The sequence below is a fragment of the Onychostoma macrolepis genome, chromosome 08 (assembly GCF_012432095.1).
Source record: "Onychostoma macrolepis isolate SWU-2019 chromosome 08, ASM1243209v1, whole genome shotgun sequence".
In the NCBI taxonomy this organism is placed as follows: domain Eukaryota; kingdom Metazoa; phylum Chordata; class Actinopteri; order Cypriniformes; family Cyprinidae; genus Onychostoma; species Onychostoma macrolepis.
Window position 1 is genome coordinate 18,955,528 of NC_081162.1, and position 26,972 is coordinate 18,982,499.

The window sequence follows — 26,972 nt, forward strand, 5'->3', positions numbered from 1 at the left end:
GGCTGTAGCACTGGATGCTGTGTTCAAGATAAGGAGCTGCATGCAACATGCATGCAGTGTGGGGGTGGGTTATGAATTATGGAGGGGAAATCAGGCATATCATAATGCACAGAATCAGGATTATGTAGGACGAGCTGTGGTGAATCGTTTAACTGAGTGTTTGCACTGAGATGGAGGATCAGGGGACAAGAATGTAATATCAATGCTTTGGAATGTGAGGCTGAGGACTTTGACTCTTTGACACTTTTCTTGTTTTAAGCATACACCTAGTTAATTGTTTTCTTTCTAAACTTTTTTTGTTTTAAGTGTAAAAAAAATGTAATTGCGTTATATGTTGTAAACATAAATGTATTTAGTAAACGTTAGTTTTAAAGAGGTTTAGATGATTAAGACATTTCTGATAAAGATAGTAATTATTTTGAAGTGTTGTGTTACTGTGCTGTGGTGGTTCACAATCTCTCGCTCTGTCTCTCTCTTTGTGCTTATGTGTCAGAGATGACCTTTTCCGAGTGGAGCTGGACAACGTGGTGGGAGAAGAGATGTTTTACAGCAAGGTGAGAACAGAAAGCAAACACACACACACACACACAGTCTGGCATTTGTGGTTTACGGGGACTCTCCATAGGCGTAATGGTTTTTATACTGTACACACACACACTTTATGCTGGAAATGAACAGTCCCTCATTACTAAAGTTCCCTCTGTTACAGAAAAGGACGTGGGAATCCAACAAAAATGACATCAGAATCTGTAGAATGAAGGGAAAACATGAGGTGAGTGGATGTTGTCACAAACAGATGCACATATTTGGTTTGTATGTGAGAAATATAAATAAATACATAAATATACATGAATATACATTTATATAATTATTTATTTATTTATCTATTTTTAGGGCTGTAGACTAGCCCTAAAACTATATTTGAATTTATTTATTTAGAGGACAGTGTTTTTTGTTTTTTTTCAGGGTTTGTTTTATTTTTAGATTAAGCAGACTTTTTGGCAGTAGTAGATAGCTCTCAAATGTATTTGCCCATTTTCTAATATTGTTAAATGTATTAATTTATTCTTCTAGTTACTTGAAACGTTAATTATTTACACGGATCACAAAAGAAACACCTCATTTGTCATATAGGTGTATTTATTTATGGCTTGGTCAGATTTTTTTTCCCCCAACAAGTCTGGGGCTAGTTTGTAGTCGCTTGTATGGGAGTTCAGAAATTTCTGGAGGTGTTTAATACATTTTTTTACTTAATTTTAAAAATATATATTTTATTTTTTTATTTTACATTTACATTATTTAGACATTTCTTAATATGCGTAGTGAGCTGTTTTCATAAAGGAAGCATGGGCTGGTCCTTGCAATCAAGGCAAAACCTGACCCATAGGAACACAGTCATATCAACAGTACTGTTAAACGTTTCCATTTAAGTTGAACACTTTTATATGTGTGTGTCACATTATTTGTGCCCCTGCTCACACTTTAAGGTGCCATCACAAGAGCTGCCTGTGGCAAAATCATTTTTTTCTGTGCTGTGCGCCTTTGCAAAATAGAGAGGAGTGTCAAAAGCTGCCAGCAGTCCCCACAGCTGCCCACGCATGACCACTGCAGATATCTTCCTTTCACACACCCTTTCTGCTTCATCTTCTGGAATGCTGGGTATTTTGTCTGACTTCAATGAGAGTGTAAGGGAGTTTTTATTGAAAGGTGTCTGTGTGGGAAGAGTGAAGGATGACTTAATCCCCTCCAGGCAAGAAAAGAGTGAAAAAGAGAGAAAACGACTTATTTAACACTGAAAGTGACACCTGACATTGAATCTGGCTGAAAGAGCATAAGACAAAAGCACAGCAGAGAGCAAGAGAGATGAGACATACAAAGAAACAGAGAGAAAGCGAGCTGCTGTCCCACCTGTCTGCCCTAGGGATGGACGAAAAGACCCATATAAATAGGAGGAGTGAAGGGGTCAGTGAAAGAGAGAGGGTGGACAGGAAAGATGTTAAAGGTACAGTTCACCCCCAAAAGAATATTGTTGTCATTTAATATTCCAAACCTGCATGATTTACTTTCCTCTGTGGAAAAACTGTGACTGAATCATTGAGATTGTGACTGACTTTTTTTTTTTTTTTGGTTGTTCACAAATATGGTGAATATCAGATTCAAGTGTGAACTGATCAGCACACTCCTATATATATATATATATATATATATAATTATGGCAAAAGTTGGTCTAGAATGGCATAAGATGCATGAATTCTGATATGACTTCAAACTGAGGTTGCATTGCAAAACAGCAGACCTAGAGTATATCTGATTTCAGAATCAGAAACAAAAAGATCAGTTTCAGTGTGCTTTGTGCTGTTCGCACTTATTAAAAATCTCTGAACATAGCTTTAGTGAACCATTCTGAATTTGGATTCACATTTTAAGTTGTTTCTGTATATTCTAATGCAAATGTGCCACTCTGAATGTAAATATAGATATTTACTGTACATTCTGAATCTGTAAAAAGTGAACTACCTGTAATCTGAAACTGAATATGAATAGTGAATTTTAAAAGCACTCTAAATCGGAGTAGTAAATCTGAAGGAATTGCTCTAAATCTAGATTCTGAATGTAACTGAACCACTCAAGCACTCACATCTTACATTACTTGTTTGTTAGTATTCTGTTTGATTGTACATGTTTTGTGTCTTGCTCTTTTGTAGTGTTAATTTAGGTTTGCGCTCTGACTGATCCATTTGAAGTGGTACAACACTCACTTTGCAAACAAATCTGTTTGATTTGTGTATGAGTCTTTCAGACAAATTTGTCAAATGGATCAGCTGGTACATTGAAAAGAAGCAAACAACAATTTGTTCATTGATTTGGTTCTGAAGTGATTCAGTGATCTGATCACAGCAGTTCTTCAAATAATAGCTCACTGGGGGACAGGCTGACAGTGAATAACGTAATTTATATTTAAATTTTGGCTAACACATTTCTTTAGACTTGGAATATGGTGTCTAAGTCATACAGAGCAATTTTTTGTGTAATTGTTTTCTGCTTGAATATTCTTCAAAGTTTCTTTTTTCATTTTCCACTAAAACATTAACTGTATAATGACAAGGATGATATTTGGAAGGAGTAAATCATGACATTTTAATTTTGGGGTGAGCTTTTCCTTCAAAACGGCTATAGAATACAGGAGAGATTAAGGGCAAGAGAAACAGGGACTGTTGGGTGGGAGCGGAGAGAGAGAGAGAGAGAATTGCCCTCTTAGAGTTAATAAGTCTGCAAACATGAGAGGTCATGCAGAGATGAACGAGAGACGAGACGAGCACTTAAACAGCCCAAGATCTCACACTGAGTGGACACTGATACACGCACATACACGACTGTAAAAACACGTGCTCTACACCCATACACATCGTCCTCTAGTCCTCCTGTATGAGTCCTTGCGTTTGTCACTGTGATACATTTGCCACTAGGGTAATTGGTTTTGGTAATTAAATGTTTCTGCACGACTGATCTAAGAGGCCACGCGGCTGTAATTGGGAGGGAAATTCAATCTCCACATCTCTTCCCCTTTCATCTGGATCTGCAGGAGGCCATTTTGAATCTCCAATGAATGCAGAAGCGGTCTCTTCTCTCGCTGCAAGTGTCAAAAGCAACTAGGTTCATATATATATATATATATATATATATATATATATATACACACACACACACACACACACACACACACACACACAGGGACTTGGTTTAATGCAAAGCAACTGGAGTGCAGCCAGTGCATACAGAAAAGAAATTCTTTGCCAATTCTAGACACATTATGATTGACAGCACTTAGACAGATTGTTTCACCGATAATGTGCTGATGCAGCTCACTGCACTTCCAATTACACACACCTGCATGGATGTACTTAATATTTAAGAACCAATCTGAATCGAGAAGCTACAAAGAACCAAAGTGAAACACTTTAAATGTATACAATATATTCTGTGTATATGTAAAATAATCACTCTGAATCTGAATTCTAAATCCAAAATTGAATATAATTTTAAAAAGAATATAGAACATACACACTGTGTATGTGTAAAAAAGCATTCAGAATTTCTGAATCTTAAATAACCTTTTACAATATACAGTAGATATTGTTCTGATTTTGGATTTTCAGTTGAAATTGAATTAGTGTATTCTTAATGTAAATTAGCAGATCCAAACTGAATATGAATTCTGTATCTAAATGTAGAAAAAATAGTAAACATTCTGTTTGTGTAAAGAAAATCACTTGAAACCATTTACAATATATATTCTGAACCCTATAGGGAAGTATTCTGAACCTGGATTTTCACACTGTATGCAAAGTGTATGATGTGCAGACTCGGATTTTATTTATAATTCTATTATTCTATCATTTATTTATTATTCTATAATTCCATCCAGTTGGAGGATATCAAAACGTTTGATATTTTGAGCCAGTTTTAGAACACATTGTTTTCATTTGTCATGCATCTCCTAGCAGTGTTTCTATGTGAATTTGTTGTTGTGATCTTCAGTCAGCAAGTGTATGATGCCTAGTTTTTTCGCTGTAAATATTTACAAAGTTGGCAAGTGTAAGATGCCTACTTTGCCTAGAGTTTAAAAACTGCTTATATTTTAACTCATGTAGTGAGTTCCATCCTCAGGTCAACCATTCTAAACCCAAATTTTGAATTTGAATTCTCAGACAGTTGAATTTGTTGCATTTGTATATTCTCAATATAAATGAACCACTGTGAATCTGAATTCTGAATCTAAAGGATCCAAGCTGCATATGAACTCTGAATCTACACTATAAATAAACGTGAATAGAAATGAATTCTGAATCTAAATTAAAGAACAGCTGGATTCTGAATCCAAGTGAGATTCACTAGCTAATCACATCTTACTTTGCTTTGTCTGTAAGCAGTCCGTTTGTTGCTGTTTGGTCTTATGTTTTTGTCATGTTAATTTGGGTTTGTGCCCTGACAGATCTATTTTGCACATTTAACACACTTTTAGGGCACATTTCGTTCCCCAGTCCTGAGTACACTCAGACTCTCACTCACACTTTTGAAGCCTTAAGCTCCATGATTGCTTTAGTTAGCCTGCTCTCAATGTTGATGTTAGCCCATGGTGTGTTCACCAGCCATCAGCGTCAAAGTGTGTGAGGGGGCGTAGATTAGCCCTAGAGCAAAAACACAAACACACACAATCCCTCTCTCACACACACACAACTTCAATCGTTTTCTCCCCACTTTTGTCCATCTCTTTCTTCATTTCCTAGTCTATCCCTTTGCTAGCTAAAGTACACATCCTACACAACCACGAACACAACACCATACTCTGTTCTCTGGCAGATTTGCACTAATTTAGCCCCTGCTGTTAATGTGGTCCCTGTCTGACCGAGGCTGCTGTCTCTGCAATTACAAAGAGAATTCTACAGATGACAATTTTGCCACGGGAAAGATAGAGACAGAAAGGGAAAAAGAGGTCCCTGCCAACTTTCTTGTGCTCTTTCCTTGTCAAAGCTCTGCAGTATTCTCGCTGCTCTCATGGTTGGAAAAAAACAGACTCAGTTGAGCATGTAATGGAAACTTCTGAGAGTTAGCTTTGCTTATTGTAAATATGACCCTTTTATTATGAGGAACAGTGTCTGAAGTGTTTAAGTGGACACGCGGGAGATGAGTTACTCTCGCAGGTGATAAAGATGTGCAGAATTATGCAGTATCCAGTCAATTGGCCATGCTGTATAACTCTAATGCGTTGTTCATGTTAAAAGCATTTTGGAGTGACAAACCAACCTGAAGTCCTTCATTTTAAGCAATCATCGGTGACACAAAATTGAGCAGTGCTCTGTTATTCAAATGAGCAGTGATGGCAAAAATAGAAACCAAGCAATCATTATTATGTTCCGTTCATTGCTTGTTGCATTTGACAGTGTTTTTGTTAACTAAATCTAGAAAAATATTTGCCTTTTGTAACTGAAATTAAACTTTAACTTGAATTACTAAACTAAAACTGAAGTACAATTAATAAAAAGCACATAACACATAATGTTACTAAAACTTAACTAAATGAAAACTGAACTTATTCATAAATATTGTAATAATATATAAATAATACTAAATAAACACTGGCAGTTGAAAATGTTTTCGAGCTTTTATCTCAAGTTGATATGTGGTTTTGGACACATTATGAGGTACTGTGGGTCTGTGGATGGTTTATGGTATTAATGTTGGCCTGCATTTGGAAGGAATTCATTTTGATATAAAGATATCAGTGATCCAGGAATGTAGAGAGTACTGTGTGCAGATGTGCGGTGTTGGTGTGGATGTCATGTCTAGAGATTCACCAGAGAGAAAGAGAGAGGCCAGGGAGGAATTCACTTGTTCAGCTCAGCATCTGTTAGACAAAACATCTGCCAGAAGGTAACGCCCTTTGACTAAGGCTCTCTCACACACAAGCCTGGGTGGTAAATGTATCTGGGACCCGGTATAAATAATTTAGTACTTGACACCAACAGTGAGAATCTGCAGTGATAGTCAAGGCCCTGCAAGCTGAATAAATATGACATACAGGTACAGGGTAGAAAGACAAGGAAAAGAGAAGACATTTTTTCATTGACTTGAAATGGAGACAAAGACCTTCACTTCCTTCACTGTGACAAGTTTGCAGAATCACTAAAAACCTCTCAAACCTCATACTACTTCCAGCTTAGCAGAAAAGACCAAATGCATGTTACTTGGGAAGACATTTATGCATTTTGTTGCAGCAAAATTCATTTTTGTGCTGCACAAACTTTTATTATTTTATTGTAATTCATATCGTATATTATACATGCTTATTTTATTACAAACTTGTATTACAAATATTGATGCTTTGCCAGCAATTATTTTATTTATATTGATGCTTTGCCAGCAATTATTATTATTATTATTATTATTATTTTAGTCCAATTCTCACTATTAACTAAGGCAGGGCAAGTTTATTTATATAGCACATTTCATACACAGTGGTAATTCAAAGTGCTTTACTTAAAAAGAAGTGAAATAGTCATAAAAAAAAAAAAATCACAACAATAAAAACAAGGAATTAAAATGTATTTAAAACAGTTAAGAATAGAAAATGATTATACATAAAATACAGTGCAATTAGTTCGGACGTAGCACAGTGCTGACTAAACAGATGAGTTTTGAGTCTGGATTTAAATGTGGCTAATGTTTTAGCACATCTGATCTCTTCTGGAAGCTGGTTCCAACTGCGGGCGGCATAATAGCTAAAAGCGGACTCCCCTTGTTTTGTGTAAACCCTTAGTATTTCTAACTGACTCGATCCTAATGATATGAGTGGTCTGTTAGGTTTATATTCAGTGAGTATATCTGCAATGTATTTAGGTCCTAGGCCATTGAGTGATTTATAAACAAGTAAAAGTACTTTAAAATCAATCCTAAATGTAACTGGAAGCCAGCGTAAGGAGCTGAGGACTGGTGTGATATGCTCAGATTTCAAGAGAAGATCAACAGAGTCTGCAGAAATGCTTGGTGTTAAAGATATTGCCTTTGTAAATAGCGCACTAGTGTTCTCGTTAATGCATCTCTTTCTGACAGAGACAGATCTAGATTCAGTGGTAACAGAGATCAATATATCAAAGAAAATACAGAAGTGATCAGATAGTGCTACATCCTTAAAAACAATGGATGAAATGTTTAGACCTCTACTGATGAGTAAATCTAGAGTGTGTCCGCGATTTGTGTGTGGGTCCATGCACATGCTGAATCAGGTCAAAAGGGTTTAAAACGGTTATAATTTCTTTTGTAGTTTTGATTTCTGAATTATCTATGTGGATATTAAAATTCCCTGCAATAGCAAACAGTCAAACTCTGAGGAAATCATTGATCATCAGTTCTGTGAATTCTTCTACAAAGGCTGGAGAGTATTTTGGAGGCCTGTAAATAATGATAAACAGAATGCGTGCACCTTTCAGCACAATACCTACACTGTAAAAAAAAAAAAAAGTTGAGTCAACTTAAAATTTTAAGGTAACCAGCTTCAGCAGAGTTTTCTCAACTTGTCGTTTTAAGTTTATACAACAAAAATTTGAGAATCTCAACTTTAAGTTTCAACTTAAAATAATTTGTTACCCCGCTGACTTAAAATTTTTAGTTTAGTCAACTTGAAATTTTAAGTTACTCAATGTTAATTTAAGGGACAACTGGAATATTTTAGATGAATAAACTAAACATTTTAAGTCAGCGGGGTAACAAATTATTTTAAGTTGAAACAACTTTTTTTTTTTACAGTGTAGAAGTATTAATAAACAGCCAATATGCTACTAATATGCATGCTAATAAGCAACTAGTTTATAGTGAAAGTAAAGTGTTACCATTTTATTTTATACTCCTTATTGTTCAGGGTTATTTTATTACCATTGCTAGTATCTACATTTTTTCCAGCAACTGCTTTTGTGTTTATGTGCGTTTTGATGCTTTGGCAACAATTATGCCAATAAATTACTAAAAATTGAAAAAGCAGAGACAAGAACAGTCTGGAAGAGAAATGCTGCGGGAGTGGAACGGGTGGATTAAAGGAGGACACAGAGGAAGGATAAGGGGATAATTGGACTGGTAGCAGGAGATGAAAAATAAAGGGATGAAGAAAGAAGGCCATTGTGAAACACCGAGGAGAGGGCAGTTGATGGTACAGAGGACGTCCAACACTAGAGACCCCTAATGGACTAATGAATAGTGTGTAAATGAATCAGGCCTCTTTTGAAAATATGAAATGAGGGGATGAAAATGGAAAGAGCAGGTGATGGTGATTGAAGGGCTCGAGGAGGATGAGAAGGCCGTTGTTGTTTATCTGGGGGATGTGCTTTATCGCTTTGCAGACCAGGAGCTGTGCCAAGTGTTTGGACTCTTGAAGGAATTGCCGAATCAGTTTTATGAGTAGAGTTATGGGGTTTATGTGCACCGGGCTCCTACTGAGACTCAAACACGTAAATACACACACACACAGGATACATCTGCATCACAACACCCCCACCACCTACACACAATCCCGTCACGATAAGAAAAGCATCTGTCTTACAGAGATGCACATAAACAGGCCAGTCACGCTCATAGCAATGCATTGTTGGCTGACATATATATGTGATTTAATGTGCTGTTATCAGCTGTTAAACTGTTACTTCCTGATCTATCGCCAGTCACAATTTTAGGAGATTCTATGTTCTTTATCTCTCACCTTTCGCTCATTCTTATTCTGTACTGGCACGACATTGGTATTGCTAAAGCAATAAGATAATTTAAATAAATGATAAATAAAATGTGACCCTGCCTGTGAAAACCCAGCTTACTACATAAAATCGTCCTACGTAATGTACAGAACGTTCTGTGAAACTACAAACTTGATATCTTTAACACTGACTGAATAAGACCATGTTAAAAATTGAAATGATAATGAAATTAATAGGTGAAATCAAAATTTGAGGCTTGTTATCTCAGAATTAGATTTTTAGACTTTAGCCTGGTTTTCACAGGCAGGGTCACAAATTGCAAATAAAAAAACGAGCCATTTAATTATTATTTTTTTAAACAACTAATAATAAATTGTAAAATGCGAAACTTTTAATTTATATAATTCAATTAAATAAATAAAAAATAAGAAAATAAGTTATTAGTAATGATTTCTCTCACAAACTTTTTCTCTGTCTCCTCACCTCTCCACTGAAAAACAAGAACCCTGTGAGGACCTGAGCATCTGGAATAACACTCACACCCACTTCTCCCCCTCCGGCTCCTTCCACATGTCCTCACACTCTCTCTCTCTCTCTCTCTTCATCCGATAGCAGATTGCTGTGATCATGTAGCTCCATTACCCACAGGTTGCTGCCCATCAAATGGTGCCACACTGGCGGGCACACGCGGGGTGCGCTGGTGGGGGGTGGCACATGGGGAGGCATGACATAAGCCGTCTCTATTTCACATCTCTTAAAGCCCTTCACAGGTGCAGGGCTCAAACATGTGCGTTCAATTGAACCGAGGTTTAGCCGAATGACTCACTGTGGCGTGCCTCTGGTTTGCCAAGTGAATTGTTTGTACAGATGCAAACAATCCTTGGAATAAAATTGAAAGTGCTGAGAAATGTGATGTCATTCTAAGAGAGAAGAGTTCATGAGTTTGATTTAGGAGACAAATGACTTTCTTCTTTTTCTCACGATGTTGTCTTTTAGGACGAGTGCCGTAACTACATGAAGGTTCTGCTCAGCCGGCAGGGCGGATTGTTTATCTGTGGAACCAACGCCTTCAATCCGTTATGTGCCAATTATACAGTGAGTACTGAATGCTTGAAACACACTTGCATTTCACATGCACAGAAAAACACATTTCGGAAAATCACCACACCCTCTAGTCTTTGATTTCCCCAATGTTTTGGCAATGTTTTTGGGGTCTGTATTTTCTCATTACATTTTTTCATACTTTATTTATTCTCTTCAGCCCATTACATTTCTCACACATATTTTATTTCGTTCTCCCGAGCTGCTTTTTTTTTTTTTTGCTTCAAAGCTTCACAGCACATTTCAGAGCAGTGCTTGCAGCGTCGTTCTAAATGACTCTGGCTTCATTGGGTCACTACGCATTTCTGACCCGGATGGGAATCTGTTCAAAACCCCCAAGCAGAAAGAATCTCCCCTGCCGTTTGTTTATATTCTGTATTTCCACCTGCCTGGCCGTCAATATGCCCAAAAGCACCAAGCTGTTTCTGATGACCTCAAGAGCAGAGAGCTGTCATTAATCAGTCTAGATGCAGTTTTCCGTGCGTGGTTGTTTATTCGAAAAGAATGGTAATGCCACTCAACGGGCACGTTGTTTGATTCCAAGACTCTGAGTATGAGTGTGTTTGTGTGTGTGTTGCCTTCCATCCATCTGGCCAGTGACTCTGTCGCCCCCAGCGTACGTGAGTCACATTAATGCAGAGTCTTAGTTGCTAGTCCACCTGCGGCATCAACTTGAATACCACATCCATAAATGCCGCACCTGAGCTCTGCTGCGCTTGCCTCGCATATCAGATCTGCTCCTTCTCAACCAATCACGCTAATGATATACCTGCTGGATAAAGAAGAAAAACATATAATTACTAATCATCCGCTCTGCCGGATTGCAACCTGCCTCTTTCAGGTTGAGAAGTGCACATATGAAGAAACACACACATAATATAATATATCTTAATATAATATAATATAATATAATATAATATAATAATATAATACATATATTGTATATGCTACTGTTCAAAAGTTTGGGGTCTGAGAATTTTTTTAAGGAAGATGTCATTTTTATTCAGCATTAAATTAGCATTAAATCAATCAAAAGCGACAGTAAATACATTTTAAAATGTTACAAAAGATTTCTATTTTAGATAAATGCCTTGTATCAAAAAAATTGAACAATCCTTAACATTTTTATTTTTATTTTTTTGATATCACCGTTTCCTTAAAAATATTAAGAACTGTTTTTAACATTGATAATAATAAGAAATTTGGGTAAGACTTTACAATAAGTTGTCATTTGTTAACATTAGTTAATGTATTAACTAAAATGAACAATGATCAATACATTTATTACACTATTTATTCATCTTTGTTAATGTTATTTAATCAAAATACGGTCGTTCGTAGGTAGTTCATAATGCATTAACTAATGTTAACAAATGCAACTTGTGATTTTAATAATGCATTAGTAAATGCTGAAATTAACATGAACTAAGATTAATAAATGCTGTGGAAGTATCGTTAAGTATCGCATTCTTAGTTCATGTTAACTAATGTTAACGAATGAACCGTATTGTTTACCGAAATTTGAAGGTTCATGTGACACTAAAGACTAGAGTAATATATTTAAATAGAAAACGGCTATTTTAAATTGTAAATGTAACTGTTTTTACTTTATTTTTTATAAGATAAATGCAGCCTTCTTGAAGGTTTTCGTACGAAATTAGTTTACCTAGTAATTTCATTGTTCACCAAACGGCTTATACGAGCAAAATTACAGACATTAAAATAAAGCAGTACAATAAAAATTTCCATAAGTGACATCTGTGCTTCCCCACACTTGACAAGCACCTGCTGCTATTTGCATCAAGGGAATTAGAAAGATAAAAGTTTGTGTATGAAAAAGTCTTGAGGACACGAACAAACTCAACCTGTCAGCTCTGAAACACACTATTACAGATCTGAGCAAATGAAAAGAATTATCGCACACCTGTAATGCAACATTACACCTGTCAAGAGTTTAAGAGGCTCTCTAGAGACAGAATAGTATGGTAGGGACAGAAAGAGGGAGAGCGCACAGCTTTATTTATAGTTAGTTTTAATGGCCTGAGAATAATTTTCAGCTTGAACTGTAATTGTGCTATAAATTGCCTGTGGATGTTTTTGAAATTAACTTTTGTGCATATGTTATAGCTCCACTTCTGTTATTCCTATGCTTCTCATATTTTTCTCTTTCTGCTTTTAGCAAACTGTACATTTGAGAGAAACATTTATTTTGCTAGAGTCAGTTTTTCACCTCCTTTCAGTATTTTTGCTAATTACATTTTTCTCTAAATATTGAACGTGTTTTCTCTTTGTGTGTGTGTGTGTGTGTGTGTACAGGGAGACACTCTTGAGATGGTGGGGGAAACTGTCAGTGGGATGGCTAGATGCCCATATGACCCAAAACATGCCAACGTGGCCCTGTTTGCTGGTGAGACTCCACCATCGTCTTTTGTTTTTCTTTTCCATTGAACCTTACTGCAAACTGTCCCTGCATATTACAGGACTAAATATAGATGCACAGCAGCACGGAAAAGCTGATGTCCCTGTTGTTATTCTTTAACTTAATTACATGCCAGTCTGTGAACAATATTTATGTGCATCTCTCACTCTAATCATGCACATATGCTGTCCAGCATGTTCCCTGCACAGCATTACGGCTTTACTGCTTCCTGCTTGGACGAACCTAAAGGAAATGAAATATTTTTTTAATATATGAAGATGCATTACACCAACGAAAGTATATTGAGATCATATTTTTAGTTTGTAAGGCAGTGCTGATCCATCAGAGGAGGCAAAGAAGCTAAACCGCTAAAAATAACTGTTGTTTTAACCAATTTACCAACTAATGTGCATAACTCAGATGTATGAAAGTGAAAACTCTACACACAGGGGAGTAAATGTTAGATGGGAAAGGGGTCTTCATTCCAAAAATCAAATGAAATAATATTTTGTGGTTTACATATATACTGTATTTTCTATTATATATCATATACCATCTCTACACATTATTATAGAGAGTTTGTTTGTGTGCTTGTTTGTTTTTTTCAGAGGGGAATCTTTACACTGCCACAGTGACTGATTTTCTGGCCATCGATGCTGTGATCTACAGGAGTCTGGGGGACAATCCTGCTCTGCGAACGGTGAAACACGACTCCAAATGGTTTCGAGGTAATAAAGACGTCAAACATTAGTTGACAGGAAGGGGAAGCTATGCAGAGTCAGCACGTGGATGTAATATTAATGCTGTTTGTGTATGTAAAATGCATGTGAGAGAGAGTTAAGTGTATTAATGTGTGCCATGGCCATTGTTAAAAAGCATTTGTTTACACTCACATGACTTTAGTGTTCCAAAACCCAGTGAGCTGCCTTGGTACATACTGTCTAAATAGGCAACTGCCTACTAAGACAGCATCTTAACCAATATGGAACGTGTATTATTTATATGTATGTATCTGTTTATATAATTAATACCAATACAAATAGATTTGTAAATGACAAACAATGACATTTTAAATGGTTATTATAAACAAAATATATACACATTTCTCTCGCGTCATCCTCCAACTTGGATTTTTTTTTTCACCGAGGTTGTCATGATGCATTCTGGGATTGGTTTTGAAATAGAGCATTAGTGTCAGGGTCGATAAGGCTTTCTGAGGATTCACATTTGAGTCAGCAGTCAACCTGATGTCAGACTGCACCCCCTCTTCCCATCTTCCTTTGCTCCTGTGGTCGGTGCTCTGATGTGATCGCTCACTGATGCAGCAGAAAGCACATCTGTGTCCTGACTCAAACTTTTGTACTTTCTCCCCCCTGCTGTCCTGGGTCACTTCCTGTCCCCAAACACCCTCACTTTTTTTTTCTTTCTTTTGGTTTGAATGTCCATTGACTAGATAATGGCCTTATTGGAAAGCAGCCTGTAGTTCAACTCTGTAGTTCAGTCAGATTGGCCTTTCTGAAATTCATGTGATTTGAAGTAGTAGTAATGTGTCCTAAACAGGAAGTACTAATGGTCCTGCTCTGTCTATTTCAGAGCCATACTTCGTGAGTGCTGTGGAATGGGGGCCGCATGTCTACTTCTTTTTCAGAGAGATGGCCATGGAATTCAACTACCTGGAGAAGGTGAGAGAATGGTAGAGTCTCCTGATTCTCAGGTCTCCTTTGGAGTTTCAGAAGAGATCTAAACAATGTTAGTCAGCACTCAGAAGGCAGCTTTATTCCTATTATGGGAACAGGGATTGTTTATGGGCATATATGGCTCTATGAAGAAACTCTGACATCCATGGAACTTTTTTACGGCACAAAAGTTTCTAAGAAAAAAAAGAAAGGTTCTTTGGGGAACCCAAAATGGTGGTTCTATGGCATTGAAACCCTTCTGGAACCTTTATTTTTAAGAGTGTATGAGCTCAAAATATTTAATTTTGTAGCTCTATACTCTTACTGTATGTTAAATATGACGCTAATAACATCAAGATCCTGGGTTTGATTCCCTGAGAAATGATAAAATGTATACTTTGGTACGCAAGTTACTTTGGATGAAAACATCTGCCAAATGGATGAATATAAATATAGAATTCCTGAGCTTCAAACCAGAAAATAGGAGTAAAATCTTCCTGTGGGAGATCAGCGGTGGATAGATCAGGAACAAGTGGTGAGAGTAATCTGAAATTGTGTTACCGTATGTCCAGTCTGGCAATATTATTCAAATGTCAATACTAACTACTGTATTTCCAGTCAGACAGCGGTATGACCTTTTCCCTGTTTTTGCGTTGAATGTTTTATTTAATAATCATGCCCTATAAAGCTGTTTTGAGTGTAATTTAGGCACACACACAAGTTTTTTTTTATGTTGTTGTTTTTCAGGGCAACTGAAATATCATCCGTCATATCATTTACTGAAAACTGAGAAAAACACATCAACAGAATAACAAGGGTTCCTTTTATGTGAGAATTAGCAATGCAAGACTTCTGCAAGAACAGAATTGTGCTTGCGCAAGCATTTTATACCGCCGGACCTCGAGGAGAACAAAAACCCCACTATGCTTTGGAATCAGCTCCTCTGAAATCGCTAGGCGAACCCGTTTTAGGGAATGATGACATTTTCATGAATGAATTTATATTAGCTTACCCATTTTACACAGACTAGCTACTCTCCAAAATCTTCTTAAAATCCACAAGGATTAAAAGATTTGGGGCTTTTTTGGAAAGGATTCTGTACTGTTTGATGTGTGTATTATCGAAATGCTTAAAATTCATAATTAATATCTGTTAAATTCATTTTCTCTGACCTTAGGTGGTTGTCTCTCGTGTGGCACGCGTGTGCAAAGCCGATCAAGGTGGTTCACAGCGTGTGCTGGAAAAGCAGTGGACGTCATTCCTGAAAGCTCGGCTGAACTGCTCAATCCCAGGAGACTCGCACTTCTACTTCAACCTTCTGCATTCCACCAGTCCCATCATCCACATGCACGGCAGGGATATCATCCTCGCCGTCTTCTCCACACCCTCCAACAGGTGGGTCACAGTCTTAGAAGCAAGCGCTGACGAATCCAGTTCTCGGCAGCAGTCGAGAAACGAGAAAAGAACCACCCACGATGCATATTGCACACAAAAATGGCAGGGACTGGCTAAGATCACTAGCTTTCTCTGATTGGCTGGCTTCCAGTTTCCAGGAGTCAGGGTGCACTGGTTTTTATCACTCTTCTACTGAGGAAAAGTTGTGCTTGCAAGCTTCCAGGCTTCTGCATTGAGCTCTTCTATAGAAAACCAAAATATACTTAAAGATACCTACACTACGGTTCAGAAGATTGGGGTCAGTACGTTTTTTTTTTTTTTTTTTAAAGAAAGAAATACTTTTATTCATCAATGATGTGTTAAATTGATCAAAAGTAACATTTGCATTGATACAAAAACTGTGAAAAATAAAAAATCACGGCTTCCATAAAAGTTTTAAGCATCATAACTATTCTCAGCATTTATAATAATAGGAAATTTTTCATTAGCACCAAATCAGCATATTAAAATGATTTTTGAAGGATCATGTGACACTGAAGACTGGAGTAATGACTGCTGAAAATTCAGCTTTAACACTACAGGAATACTTTGCATTTTAAAATACATTAAAATAGAAAACAGTTATTTCAAATTTTACTGTATTTTTGATTAAATAAAGGCAGCCTTTGTGAGCATAAGAGACATTAATGCTCAAAAACATAAACACATCCTACCAACCCCAAATTTTTGAACAGTAGTCCAACCTGTTCTACAAAAAAAAACAAAAAAAAAACTTACATACAGTACTGTATAGATCAGGTGACCTCTTTCTGGTGAAGTGGGCAGCACTTGGCCAAAATAAATGCAATGCAGACCTTTACACTGCAAGTCTGGCTAAACAAGGCTAAGAACCACCAGATTCCAAGTAGACTATGAATCTCTGGAGATAAACTCCCAAATATAGTGCATTAGCAGCCTCATTGATAGACAGTTGAGCTGGAAATATCACAGCCTGGTGGCAACAGCGGAGCGCTGGGAAACGGGTACAATCGCTCTGGGTTTAGGTCCTCCTGTGGGATTATGGGTGAAAAACCACTGAATGTAGAACACTGGTGCAACACTGCAGGGAATATTATTGCAGGTTTTAATGGCATGTAGAGAGGCTCTGTGAGAGAAAAGGAGGGGAAGATGGAGATTGATATATGAATGAGGAATGGAATTGATGTGGGTAGATGTACACATGCTGACAGGCTGTCGCCAAGATGTCACACTTAGAGAGGAAAGCAACAACAAAACATATATTTTTGGGATCAGGGAGCAAGTGCATGTTTTGACAGGGTTTGCAGGAAATAATTACAGAAAAGAATGCGAGAACCCAAAAAGAGGGAGGGCTGTCAAGAGGATGGGGAGTGAAGACGCTGAAAGAGTCATTTTTATGAGAGGAAATACAGAGAACAGAGAATTGAGAGAAAATGGTTCCTGTATGCACGCTCCTAAAAGTGTGTGTGATTGAGGTCTGAGAGTGAATGCTTAAAGGGACAGTTCACCCAAATATGAAAATTCTTTCATTTACACACTCTAATGCTGATATTAAAATTCTTACATGATTAGCCAGTAATAATCTATTTACATTTATAGCCAATAACCGATGAATGTTATAATAAAGGTTGTGTGTGTATACAATACCATTAAAAAATATTAATTTCTTAAAAAAAAATTTTTTATTAATACTTAATATTTAAAGGGGTCAACAGATGCCCATTTTCCACAAGTTTATACAATTGTTTAGGGTCTTAATGAAAAGTCTATAACGTACTTTAGTTAAAATTTCTCAATGGTAGTGTAAAAAACACCTTTTTTACCATGCCAAAATCAGCTCTGTTTTTAGCAAGCCATTCTAGTCCATGTTGCTTTAAATGCTAATGAGCTCTGCTGACACCGCCCCTCTCTTCCGTGGGGTGACGAGCAGTACTGTTTACTTTAGCAGAGAAACTGGGTAACTAGCACATTATTAGGAAAGGTGATTTGCAAAGATTCATAAAAAAAAAACCTTATACTCGCTTCTTCTGTAGATGAAGCTGGATCACAAATGATTCGCGTGAACATAGACTCATTTAGGCAGATCGGGATCGGCACATTCCCTTCAAAAATGAAAGTAACATTAATCCTCTGCGTCTTCAGCGGCTCAGATGTCGGGTGTAAATGACGACTGCTATGTTTATTATTACATCCAACAACAAAACACCTCAATCGCTCAATCGGAGACATTCTTGTCTTCCCCTGCACCAGAGTCGACTCCAATGGCGGACAGCTCTCAGCTCACTAAAGTAAGACGGCCTTGTCAATCAACTATTATGGGAGCGGCCTGCACAGAACTACGTCATTCTGACAAGAATCTCAGAACAGCCTGATTTGAGAGTGATTTAAAAAAAAAAAAAAACACTAGGTGTATTTTTATCATTATAGGATGGATGTGTACACACACTTCCAACACACATTTATGTTCAAACAACTTGTAAAGTGAATTTTGCATCCGATGACCCCTTTAAGACTTTAATTCAGCAAGAATGCATTAAAGTGATCAAATTGATAGTAAAGATATTTATAATGTTACACAAGATTTCTATTTAAATGTTGTTTAATTTAACTTTTTATTGATCAAAGAATCCTAAACAATTTATCTTGGGTTCAACAAAAATTAAGTAGCACAACTCTTTTCACCATTGATAATATGACATTATTATAATGCATATTATTATGCTCAAAATAAGCGTATTAGAATGATTTTTGAAGGATCATGTGACACTGAAGACTGGAATAATGGCTGCTGAAAATTCAGAATTCAAAGCAAAGGAACTAACTACATTTAAAAAAAAAAAAAAAAAAAAAATTAAATTGGTAATTTCACATTACTTTATTTTTATTAAATAAATGCCGCCTTGATCATTTACAGTTTTAGTGTATCCATTAGTGTTTAACATTAACATTTACTAATATTAAATGACTACAAATGTAATCTAAATGAAAAACAATTACAAAATTTTTTTTTTTTTTGAGTAACTAATGACTGAAATTTCAGATTCTTCCTCAGCTGAAAATTCATTTAATATCTGGGTGAGCTATGTCTACAGTGTGTGCAAGAGCGTGCATGATGGGTAATATTTTTATGAGACCTGTGTGTGTGTGTGACAAATGAAGTGCAATAGAGCACCCTCTGAATGATGGAGGAAGGGCAGGACTCCCAGCATGCAAATGTGTATTTGTGTCAGAGCAGGGGCCAAACCTCAGCAAATGCCAACTCTAATAACATCTCAGTCTGCTAATGGCCGCTCTGGAGGGGGTTGAGAGGAGAAGGGGAAAAAATCTAAAGGATGAGTATATGAATGTGGAGGGGGGGAGATATTCGCGCAAGGACGAATGAATGAGGCGGTCAATAATAGCCCACATCTTCCCCCACCTCTCCTTCACGAGAGTTAAAAAAACTGACTCTTATATGTGAGGGTTCATCTCCTGCACTCTTATCCTGAGGGCACGGATCCACAGCAGGCTGAGTTAGAGATGGAGCACCAAAGTGCAGTGGCAGGGAGCGTCCAGCTGTACAAGCATTCCCGTCTGCAGCTGCAGTCCTCTATAAACAGCGCAGGGGGCTTCGCCAGCCTGCCGTGAGGATGTGTGGTCTGTTAAAGAGCTCTCAGACAAATTGCCGGGACCGGTTAGTACGTGGCAGACGCAGCAGCAGGGGAGGACTATGGGAATGAGTGAAGGGCATGTTGGGATGTGGTTGAGATGGGTCTAAGTATTATGGGAAGGAGAGTAATAAAGTGCAGACTGTCTTAAAAAGCAGTGACTCATGCTGAATAGAAAGTGGTTAACAGGGCTATTCTGTGGATTTTGAACATTTTGCCAGTTTCTCTTGAATTCTGATTATTTATACATGAGCAGATTTAAATTCTAAATCTTATTTTAAATATTCATGCTCAGTTTTTCAGAAAAAGGTAAACTAGGTGTCATAGGTTACTATTGCTTAGGGATTTTTTGTAATGCTTTATAGGATGTGTTCCTTTATGGAAGACATTATATGTCCTGTAGTCTTATACTTTTCTTTCTGTTCTGATTTTCATATGTTCTACCATTTTATAAGTTTGGAGTTGGTAAGATTTTGTAATGTTTTTGAAAGAAGTCGCTTATGTTCACCAAGGCTGCATTTAATTGTTCAAAAATACAGTAAAAACAGTAATATTGTAAAATATTACTACAGTTTCAAATAACTGTTTTGTATTTTAATATATTTTTTAATGTAATTTATTCCTGCGACGGCAAAGATGTTACTCCAGTCTTTAGTGTCACATGATCCTTCAGAAATCATTCTGACAAACTGAAAACAGTTGTGATGCTTAATATTCCCGTGGAACTGTGATGCTTTTTTGGGTTTAAAATATGTGCAAGTGTATTTACTGTCAGTTTTGATCAATTTAATACATCCTTGCTGAATAAAAGTATTAATTTCTTTTAAAACAATTACTGACACCAAACTTTTGAAGGGTGGTGTCCTTTTTTGCTTCAAATCAAAGTTTGTAATGCTGCGATTCATTTCAGAGGTGGTTGGTTTAGTTCATGGCATGAAACTGTTTGAGGAATGTTTTTACATCCATTTGGAGAAAATGAATGGGAACAATACTTCCAGAAACCAAGACTAGAAAAATGAGTCATTATTGCATTCCATTGTACTTTGCTGTAGTTATCTTTTCTTTTCTTTTTTTTTTGGCCTTTTTCACTTCCTATGCACATGGACTGTAGTAGATGAAAAGAAATCACTGGAAAGAAAAGGAAGGAACTTGCATTGCCCACATGAGCCCCACAGCTCATTGAGTCAAGAGCATGTGCTAGGGTGTTGAGGATGTTTTCCAGGGCTTGCTTTTCTAGGTGTTGTTGCTGTTTTTGCAATTGTGTCTTTCTTACCCAAAACTTTAGAACATTAGGGTATATGCGTTTTTCATCTTTAATCATCTGCCAAGCAAAAAGAAGTCAGATTGCCGCAAAATATGAGGTAAGCTTGAACCCAGAAACCAATAAACTGATCTGAAGAACCTATATACACACACGCACATGTTCGTTTTTGTGAAAAGTGGGGACGTCCCATAGGCGTAATGGTTTTTATACTGTACAAACTGTATGTGCTATTGCCCTACACCTAACCCTACCCTTACAGGAAACTTTCTGCTATTTCAGATTTTCAATACACTCCATTCTGTGTGATTTATAAGCATTTGAAAAGTGGGGACATGGGGTAATATCCTGAAAAGTCATCTTCTCCTTGTAATACCTGTCATACCCTTGTCATTATAGAAATTTATGTCCTCGTTTGTCACAAAAACAGACACAGACACACACACACACACACACACATATATATATATATATATATATATTAGGTTCTTCAGATCAGTTTATTGGTCAAGAACATTTGAATCACATAAGAACTACATATCTCAACTCGAGAAACATATACAGTGAAAAATAGTTCTTTCTTCAAAAGACAGGTTTCACTCTGACAAAAACAGAGCAAACAGGAGAGAGGTGTTTGCTTCTCATTTGAGCTCCTGACGCTTCGAGGTGTGGGGCCAAGGCTCCAAGCAGGGCAGGAGAGATGGGGTGAGATTGTTGTAAATGAGAGGCTGCAGGTGAGATCATCCTCTCAGTGGATCGTGGTGTATGCAGGAGGAGGATGCAGAGTTCAGACTGAAGGGAAAATAAAAGAAGGCCTGAATCTGCTGGAGAGGCACACGCTCAGGTTTGAAGCAGCTGAGGGACGTGTAAAAAGAGAGTGGAGACAGCGAGGGCTCATAAAGGTGGAGAGGAAGTACAGGAATGAGCAGCAGAGAAGTGTTTTGACAGAGCTCCAAGATGTGATGTACAGAAAGAGACACAGAGCAACTTTTCTGCTTAGCTGTAGCAGACCACACAGTAATTCAATCAGATTGCCTTCACTGATCTTTGAATTTGACACACATATAGTACAAATTTGTTTGATGGTTCACTCAAAAATGATAATTCCGTCATCATTACTCAACCTTGTGTGAGTATTTTTGTTATATTTTCCAGTTCCAATATCTAAAGATCAAGATAAAGAAATTTACTTGAGAAGCAACATATAAAAAATAAAGACTTTTTTCAGAGGATCTTTATTATGAGTGTAATACTGCAGTGTCAGATTTCAGATTTTCACTTGCCTAAAACAAGTAAAAAATTAGTTAAAATTCTGCTGATGCAGTAAGACTAAATAAAACTAAATTCAAGATACAGTCAGTCTTAATATCTTATGAAATGTTGCTTTTCAAGTAAATGTAGTAATTTTTGGAAAATAATCTTCTGAAATGTGTCATTCTGAAATCTTCATGATATTGAGGTCACAACCAGGAGCTACTCAGTATTCTGGTAAACCAGTTATAACAGTTATTTAATTTCATTATTTACATTAATGTTTGGGGGTAGAAAATGTTCATGTAAAGCTGAATTACAACTGTAAGAAAGTTGACCATCACTGTACGTGGACTAATAATAAAATGCTACAAAAACAAATTAGGTAAGGCACAATAATAGTTTAGCAGAAACTTTGTTTTAGAAAGTCATTTTTGTGTTGTGTATGAAATAATTTAGGGTAACATTTTAGAACTATTCACTATAAACTAGTTGCTTATTAGCATGCATATTACTAGCATATAGGCTGTTTATTAATACTTATAAAGCTCATATTAATGCCTTATTATGCATTTTACATCCCTTAATCCTAATACCTAAGCATAACTACTACAACCGCTACTTTACTTACTATCCATAAGCCACTAATTAGCAGTCTCCTTAGGGAAAACTGTGAATGTGGTCCCTAATGTAAAGAAATTTTACAAGAAACGCATAAGATGTATAAGTTACGTTATAAGTTAGGTTCGTTTTCTGCCACTGCTGCAAGTTGTTCACCTGTCAGGCCTTTTGGAGGGGCTGCAGTGTGTCAGACTGATGACATTGATTATCAGGCTGATATGAGCCTAATGAGGTCTTGTCAGAAAATTGCCTGACTTATGTTTAAGTCCTGTCACTGTGTCTGCTGAATCTGAACAGTTTCAGCACTGTCAATCAGAAGGTCATTCTCAGCTGCTATCTGGCCTACGGCTTCACACACACGCATACAAACCCACTACAGGGTAAAACCGGTGGACATGTGACAGATGTGTCCCACAATGCTATTGGAGACAGCTGTTTATCCTTGCTTCTGCCCCTGAGCTTTACAGACTCTCACATTAATTCCCTCCCAAACCCAGCAAGCCACACTCAAGCACGCCTACATGGACCACAAAGCCCATATCAGCATGGGCGACTTTGTGTGGGTGTCACTCTTTCTGGACCTTAACCTGCCATCCAGTCTCTCAGAGTCATTTATTGGATCCCATAGTATCCTGGAACATAAAGTTACTGTGTGCAGTTTGTTTTCAAAGCAGAAGGTGATGTTCTGCATCTGAGTTTTAGCACTGAGAAGATTGTGAGAGATATTGAGCTCAAGAGAGTGATGCAGAGGGAGTGAACGACTCACCTGTGTCAAGGATGCAACAGAACACAGCTGTGGCTTGAACTTACAAAGTATGTCAGTGCCAGGAAATCTGAGGAGGAAATAGAGAGAGAGAGAGAGTGGGCGTAAACGAGAACTGAACTGACTCACCCTGCATGACTCTCTGTTCTCTCTTAAGAAAGTCTTTAAGTGCTGAAAGCTGTCACTTCTCCAGAGACAAATCACTTCAGGACAGTTCAGAGATTGAAGCTCTGTTTCGCAGGAGGAGGAAAGAGAGGTGCTCTTACTAACCAGGTTTCTATCCACATATTTTTATGCAAATTTTGAGATATTGCGTCAAAAAATGCTGTGTGGAGAAACCGAGATATGTCTAGGACTCACAAAATATGCATAAAAAACAAATAGTTCTGCTCGTACACCTCTTGCAGATTATGCAAGATGTTAATAATTTTAACAAAATAAGAGATTGCATGCTATTTTTATTTTTTATTTTTTGTGCTGGCCTGAATAAGCTCTCACTTAACAGATGTTTACAAATAATCCTCCACACTCTAAAACTAAAGCTTCTTTGTTGGTATCAGTGGTTCCACGAAGAACCTTAATCATCCATGGAAACTTTCCATTGTGCTAAAGTTCTTTTAAATGATTAAATTGTTCTGCACACTAAGAAAAAGTGGTTGTTTCTTTTCACTGAAAGGTTCTTTGGAGAACCCAACATTTTTCGTGAGATTCTCTGTTTACCCTGAGCAATTACACTACCCACTTCAGAAGAATCCTTCAGGTTCTGCACATTCTTTGGTTTTCTATCATTTTCATTTGAACCCTTTCCAACAGTGACTGTATGATTATGACATCCATCTTTCACACTGAGGACAATTGAGGAACTCTTATTACAAAAGGTGAAAAAATGACTGATGCTCAAGAAGGAAAACAGTGCATCAAGAGCTGAGGGGGTTGGACATTTTGAACAGGATTTTGATTAAAGATCATATTTTTTCATTTAGTACTGCCCTTCAGGAACCACATAAGATATTTAGGTTTCCCAGAAAACCAAACAAGTGCAATTTACACTGTTAATCCAATGGATAAACTTTACACCCCCAGGCTCTTAATGCATCATGTTGCCTTCTTGAGCATCAGTGAATTTTTTCATTCCCTGCATGACACATCACATACCGCTATATTTTATATAGACAATTTTATTTTATTTAGTTAACGGTTTTTGTGCCATTTTAGTGTCGTGTGTGTTACCCTGATGGTGTTTGTGTGTGTGACCTTGCACACCATCTATACATGAGTCTTGGCCATGGTTTATGGACAAGGCACCTTATGAAGAATTCTGACTCATCGTGTGGTTTTCTATTGTGCCACTTGTATTATTATTGGAGAAACCCAAGTATGTTTCTCACAGTTGCATTTGTGTACCGCTGCATTCTTGAATAGATCCTCTGTGGGAGGAAAAGGTCAGTGAGTGGAAGAGCTTGCAGTCACCCAAGGTTTCCTGTGACAGCTCTGGACAATATTCTCTGCTCTGTTTGCCTTGAAATGTCTGTCCATCTACCCACTGTCCAGATCTATTCAAGGCTGTCAACTGATGTGTTTTCGACATGTTTGTGATTAAATGAAATCCTTTTTGTGTTGCAAGCCTCCTCCAGCTCAGAGAAGGAGAAAGAACAGGTCTGATGATATCGGTAATAAGGACATTTGTGCTGTATTTTTGCAGTATTCCGGGCTCTGCAGTGTGTGCTTTCGACATGGAACAGCTGGCCGGAGTGTTTGATGGAAGATTTAAAGAGCAGAAATCGCCCGAGTCGATATGGACACCTGTTCCAGATGAGGTTGTGCCCAAACCGAGGTACTGAATGAAATGACATTTATAACTCTAGAGATTGTTTTATGTCCTCAAATGCCAACCTGCAGTGAAAAAGTTTATAATAATGTGCTGTGTTTGTGAATTTCTCAGGCCGGGTGGTTGTGCTGTACAAGGCTCCAAGTTCAATTCCTCCAATTCTTTCCCTGATGACATGTTAACTTTTGTCAAGACCCATCCACTGATGGATGAAGCCGTCCCATCACTCGGTCAGAGACCATGGATTGTTAGGACCATGGTCAGGTGAGGACAACTTTCTCTCAGATGTCCTAGACCAGCTTCTCTACTGTTACAAGGGTCATGAACGGCCTTTTCTTATTACTTTGTACTGTTCTCTGCGGTCCCCTTATAATGTTATCAAGATTTTAACATCAAAAAACATTATAATTTAGAAGTAATAGGCTATTTTCTGTCCTGTTTTTGAATAGGCATGGCGGATTATAGACTCGGATGTAAATGCCCACTGCTGTGATTGGCTTACAGTTGTGTATGTTTCACAGCCAACATTCTTCATAAATGGAAGCTGCTGTGATTTAGGTCAAAAACGCATAAATACTCAGTACATATCAAACAATCTGTAATAACAGACAAAGCAATAGTGATCACATAATAAGAACAGTTACTCACACTTGTGTGTTGCAGCATTACTGTCGGATTCAATATCGCGGGCACAGCATCATCTTTTAGTTCCCTTCATCTTCATCATCTTTTAGACTGTGTTTTTCCACAACTTGGCACTGCACAGCATCCTGTTGTATTCGGAGCCATCTTTATAGTTTAATTTCTGTGTTTGCCTCTCGTTATTTATACTACATAAGCGAATCTGTGGGTGGAGCTAAACAGGCAGCACGTTGATCTTCTGAGGAGGCGGTGTTTGGCCGCACTATTACATCATAGAGTGGCACATTCCACAAGCTGCTATTTTTGATTGGCTTCAGTATAAGTCGTTTTTAGACAATCGAGAAAGTTTTGAGTTCTGAAAATTACAGGATATTTTTATAGCACAATGACCTCTTATATGTCAAAAAATCAAGGGAATTTTGATTTCTCAGTTCATGACCCCTCTAAAGCATGCCTTTAAGACATGATGGTTTCTGGTTTGTCATTGGTCTAAAGTTGACTAGTGCTTCTAGACTACCAAGAAACAACCAACTTCAACCAAGCTTCAGAAGTCAGATTCTTAAAAAACTTGAAGCAAAGGAACACATAATGCACATTAAATTTAGCTGCTAACTTCTCCCTGTCATTCTTTTCTTCATTAAATCCTTGCTAAACATTTGACCGACCGGCTGTGACATCTGCTAGCATTAGTATCTGTCCAATCTGAGTCTTCAGACTATGGGGTTCCAGCAGCTGGGGTTTCTCAGCATCCCACAGGGCACAACAAGATTATAGTGACAAGTTGTTTGTGTCATTTCAAACACTCTTGGAGATCGTCCTATTTTAGAGAGCTGAATCATTCTAGTAGAGCAGTTTTGGCTGTTTCCTCAAGATATGCCAGTTTGTCAATGCAAATTGCTTTTCGTATTTGTGCATTTTGTTATTTTGGCATGAGGTTTTGGTTTACAATTTAATACCTCATTTGAGAATTAATTAAGTTGTCTTCTGTTGCTTTCAGATACCAGCTCAACAAAATGGTGGTAGACACAAACGCTGGTCCTTATGGCAACCAGACAATCCTCTTTCTGGGTTCCAGCCGAGGGACCATCCTTAAATTCCTCGTCACCCCCAA

At 37.4% G+C, this 26,972-nt stretch overlaps 1 protein-coding gene across 7 annotated transcripts in view; it reads left to right on the forward strand.

Annotated features, from left to right (window-relative positions):
• Positions 1 to 26,972, forward strand: part of sema6bb (sema domain, transmembrane domain (TM), and cytoplasmic domain, (semaphorin) 6Bb) — a 125,286-nt gene that overhangs the window by 70,553 nt on the left and 27,761 nt on the right. For all 7 annotated transcript variants that reach the window (XM_058784517.1, XM_058784511.1, XM_058784510.1 and 4 more), the window contains 10 exons: positions 494 to 554; positions 710 to 772; positions 10,236 to 10,334; positions 12,657 to 12,747; positions 13,368 to 13,487; positions 14,353 to 14,441; positions 15,613 to 15,830; positions 25,094 to 25,225; positions 25,334 to 25,483; positions 26,859 to 26,972. The exon at positions 26,859 to 26,972 is cut by the window's right edge and continues 66 nt beyond it. In XM_058784517.1, coding sequence (XP_058640500.1) covers positions 494 to 554; positions 710 to 772; positions 10,236 to 10,334; positions 12,657 to 12,747; positions 13,368 to 13,487; positions 14,353 to 14,441; positions 15,613 to 15,830; positions 25,094 to 25,225; positions 25,334 to 25,483; positions 26,859 to 26,972 — 1,137 coding nt within the window. The remainder of the gene's footprint in view (positions 1 to 493; positions 555 to 709; positions 773 to 10,235; positions 10,335 to 12,656; positions 12,748 to 13,367; positions 13,488 to 14,352; positions 14,442 to 15,612; positions 15,831 to 25,093; positions 25,226 to 25,333; positions 25,484 to 26,858) is intronic.